At 36.0% G+C, this 4,379-nt stretch overlaps 1 protein-coding gene across 1 annotated transcript; it reads left to right on the top strand.

Moving 5' to 3' along the window:
- The first annotated feature begins 1,875 nt into the window (after positions 1-1,875).
- LOC126495034 (taste receptor type 2 member 104-like) lies at positions 1,876-2,787 on the top strand. Its single transcript, XM_050132641.1, has one exon. The coding sequence runs from the start codon at positions 1,876-1,878 to the stop codon at positions 2,785-2,787; it is 912 nt and encodes a 303-aa protein (XP_049988598.1).
- Positions 2,788-4,379: the final 1,592 nt, after the last annotated feature.

Genomic DNA, 4,379 nt, shown 5'->3' with positions numbered 1-4,379 from the left:
ATATATGTCACATATCAATTTAAATCAACCTTTGATTTATTTCTTCTATAGCACTTCATGATTACCAATCCCAAATCTGAACATTAAGAGGTATGACATTTTTTAGAAAATGAACATCTTTAGCACAGAGACATAGGGTCTAAATTGACTGATAATAACTCAAGCAAATAACCAGTAAAAGAGAAAGATAAAATGTGAAAATAGCCATGAAGACTTATATCAGTATCTTTTCCATTTTAGATCTAAATAATAGATCATTGTCCATACTGAGGGAAGTACCATCCTCACCCTAACTGTTTACTCTTTTAAATGTATATTGGGGCTAAAGTATGTTTCCCATGCTTGCTTTAAAAACATGGTAAGGTAAAGGAGTAACAGGAGCATAGACTCCTAGGTTATCATCATCTATCTGCCAAGTGACATTCTGGGAGACAGTTCCGTTCCTCGGGGAGTTCCCTCAGGGCTATAACCATGCCTTTGGTCATCATCAAAGTACAGAAGTCTCTGTTTCCTTCAAGTGCCACTGGATCAAAAATCATCCCATCCAGTGCTGTCTGAATAAATAGATACAGGACCTGGATTTTTTAACCTCTCCTAAAATTGAAACACATGAATTGTACATTCAATTATTTGGGCTTTGAAAGTATGAAAGTTATATGGAAGCCCATCTCAAAACATTATCTAGTGAGTATCTGGATAGGATAGTATTAACAACATGTATCTTTAGTGAATGGGGTAGTAATTTTAATATCTACACTGATAAATATTAAAATATGTAGCTTTAAATGTTTGTTACTAAAATGTCCAGAAGGAAGGAGCATAGTAGAAAGATAGTAAGAGAGGAGAGTTAACTCATCTCCACGTCCACTCCAGTCCCCTTCAAATCTCTGTGGTATCTCCAAATTATATGTGTCCTTTGAGTGTGGTGGATCTTCCCTTTCCTCTAGTGAACTTGACCCAGAGAGTTAAGGCTGCTGGATTGGTCATAATCATCCATTAACTTCTGGGTGCGTCATCTCACACAGAGAATAAGGAAATATAGTTGTAGATTGAACAGAACAAATCACATGTATTAGAGAAATTCTTAAGCAAGAAGGTGTGCCCCCAGATAAAGATACTACCTGTTGTTCAACCCTGAGGCCTCCTATGAGACTTAAGTATGGAAATGGGTAGAGATTGACGTCATCTTTATTGGACTGATCATTCTTTTAGTGTATTCTCTGAGAGTCAAATCTGTGTGCCCCCCACACTTCCTTTACAAAATTCCTCAGTCTAATTGGAGAGGTGACTGACTGTGCATTGCTCCTCCAGTCAAGGAAGTGATCACTTTTGTTCAGTATCTTACTCAAGCTATTCTGTTCATTTAGTAGGCTATTAACTACCATTTCTTATTCATCTGTTACAGTACTGTCTCCTAATTTGCAACAGACCCTCTCTTATATCACACAAAGAACTGTCTCATTTTGATATTTAAAAGATGAAATAAAATATTAGTTTTATATTTTATATTTTGTTATTTTATATATTTATGTGTAAATATATGGCACCCTCATTTCATAATTCAGCTTATTAAATGCAAATAGTCTCAGAGGGACAAGTAAAATCCATGAAACAGAACCTTCAATTTGCATATTAACAAATCACAAGAACGTATTTAGTCTGCTCACATTCTGTAGACTAGGTAAATTTTACAGTAGCCACAAAAGTGAACACTATAATTACATTACCACAACACATTCCTGAAGAACTTTGGAGTCTTTATTTAAGGAAAGAAGATAAAAATCACTTCTACATCAAATAAACTTTACTTGCAACAATTCTGCAGTAGGTAACCAACACCAGTTACAACAGAAGAAGTCTTGGAGATTGGCAGAAATGCTGAGTGCAATGGAAGGCAGCCTCCTTTTTGTTGCTACTACTGAGGCTGTGATGGGAGTTTTGGGGAGCTCATTTATTGCACTTGTAAACTGTACAAACTGGATCAGGAGCAAGAAGCTCTCTAAAATTGACTTTATTCTCACTGGCTTGGCATTCTCCAGGATCTTTACCATATGGTTAATAACTTTAGATGCATACTCAAAGGTTTTATTTCAGGATATGTTTATGACTAGTGATCTAAGTAAATGCATATATTACATATGGGTAATTATTATCTGCCTGAACATCTGGCTTGCCACCAGTCTCAGCATCTTCTATCTCCTGAAGATAGCAAATTTTTCCCACTCCATTTTTCTATGGTTAAAGAGGAGAACTGATAAAGTTTTTGCCTTTCTAATAGGATGCTTAATTATAGTGTGGCTAACTTCCTTTCCACTAGCTGCAAAGGTGATTAACGATGTTAAAATGAGCAACACATCCTGGCTGAAAGCGAGTTACATCCTGGAGAAAAGCGAGTTACTGATAAGCTGTGTTTTTGCCAATATGGGAGTCATTTCCCTCTTTGTGATGGCCCTGACTGCATGTTTCCTGTTAATTATTTCCCTTTGGAGACACACCAGGCGGATGCAATCACATGACTCAAGATTCTGGGACCTCAACAGAGAAGCTCATGTGAAAGCCATGAAAGTTTTAATTTCATTTATCATACTCTTTACCTTACATTTTATGGGATTTTTCATAGAAGGATTATGCTTGTTTCTCACAGAAAACAAACTTCTGTTTATTTTTGGTTTCACAATGGTATCCATGTATCCCTGCTGCCACTCGTTTATTCTAATTCTAACAAATAGCCAGCTGAAGCAAGCCTTGATAAGGGTACTGAAGAGATTAAAGTGCTGTGAGACTTAACAGAAAAATGATGGGTCTGGCACAATCCTACAAAGGACTCCCCAAAGCCATTTTCCATCCTAACTAATCTCACACACTGCCTTTTACTTGTGCAGTTCATTTAAAATGTAATGAATAATTAAGAAACATAGGTAGAGAGTCATCTATAATAGTCAAGATTATAGTCATGTTAATTCGATTTTCTATATGTACAGAGATGTATTTCAGATGGATAAGTATTCTGCAAATATTTCAGATACTTTTAGAATATGGCAGTTAAAATGTTTTTGTAACTTAGAACTTTTCATGACAATGCGACATGTCTGCTCCTGGCAGCACAAGCTACTTCAAGAGGAAGATGGGAATCAAAGAGGCTCCTTATGGAGTTGGTTAGCCATTTAAGCAAGAAATTGCTCTTGCCTGGACTGCTTAACTGGACATGCAGAACCCACAAAGAAATGACTGCTGAACTTGACTAAAGGTGAGATCCATCACGATTCCTGATTCACAAAAGAGTCTGCTAGACATTCTACAGGACACAGAAGAAAAAGTGTATGACAAACTGCCAATATAGGCAGAACTGTCTTTGAAATTTCCTGCTTCGTGGACAAGTCTGCTGGATACTATGGGCCTGTAGGCTGAAGATGGATACCCCAACGGTACAAAAGAACTTTGAGTGACTCTCCAGGCAGCAAGGTGTCTCTGTAAATTCTAGAGTTTTAGAAGTTTCTTACAATACACTTCTTGTTTACTTAGGTAATATTATATCCTTCTGAAGTATTTGATGGAGTTGAAGAGTATATAGTAATAATATAGCTTTCCTTAGTAATAGTAAGATATAAAGTAGATATAAATATTGTAACTGCAATTCTTGCTTGATACCTGTTTTGTTATATGTAATTTTACTGTGTTAAAGTTAAAACCCTTTTTTTTTTTGTTTAAACAGAAAAGGAGAAATGGTGTGGAAGGTTCTTCTGTCTATGTGCTGCTATTATTGGCTAAGGAATAAAGAGACTACATTGGCCTGTTAATAGGGCAAAATTAGGTAGGTGGGAAAAACTGGACTGAATGCTGGGAGAAAGGAGGCAGCGTCAGAGAACCACCAGAGTCAGACATGCCGAATCTTTTTTGGTAAGCCATTGCCATGTGGCAGTATACAGATTAATAGAAATGGATTAAATTGGTATAAGGTTAGCCAATAAGAAGTTAGAGCTAATGGGCCAAACAGTGTTTGAATTAATACAATTTTTGTGTGATTATTTCTGTTCTGGGCAGCCGGGTTGCCAGCATGAACAGGCAGCCCCCTGAAAAGAGAAATATTGTGGTGTCTTGGCAATATGTTCTTATAAAGAATATACATAAAATGTCATTATATAAGCATACCCCATCTGACATAATTAAAATATTCTTATTCTCCATTCCTACCACACTGATTATCTCAAATAAGGATTTATAATTTATATATGTTTTTTGCAAGTGGACAAGGCTAACTTAAAGAGTGACCAGTAGCTTGATAAATCTATTTTCTTTTTTAATAAGTACAAGTTAATTGAATATCTTAGGTTTTTATTAAACTTAAGCAATAAAAACCACATAAGCTATCCATCTATGGT

The sequence above is a fragment of the Alexandromys fortis genome, unplaced genomic scaffold, assembly GCF_014885135.2.
Source record: "Alexandromys fortis isolate MF-2015 unplaced genomic scaffold, M_Fortis_MF-2015_v1.1 scaffold_388, whole genome shotgun sequence".
NCBI classification, from domain to species: domain Eukaryota; kingdom Metazoa; phylum Chordata; class Mammalia; order Rodentia; family Cricetidae; genus Alexandromys; species Alexandromys fortis.
The sequence above is the reverse complement of the archived record's forward strand: the minus strand, read 5'-3'. Positions and strand labels throughout refer to the sequence as shown.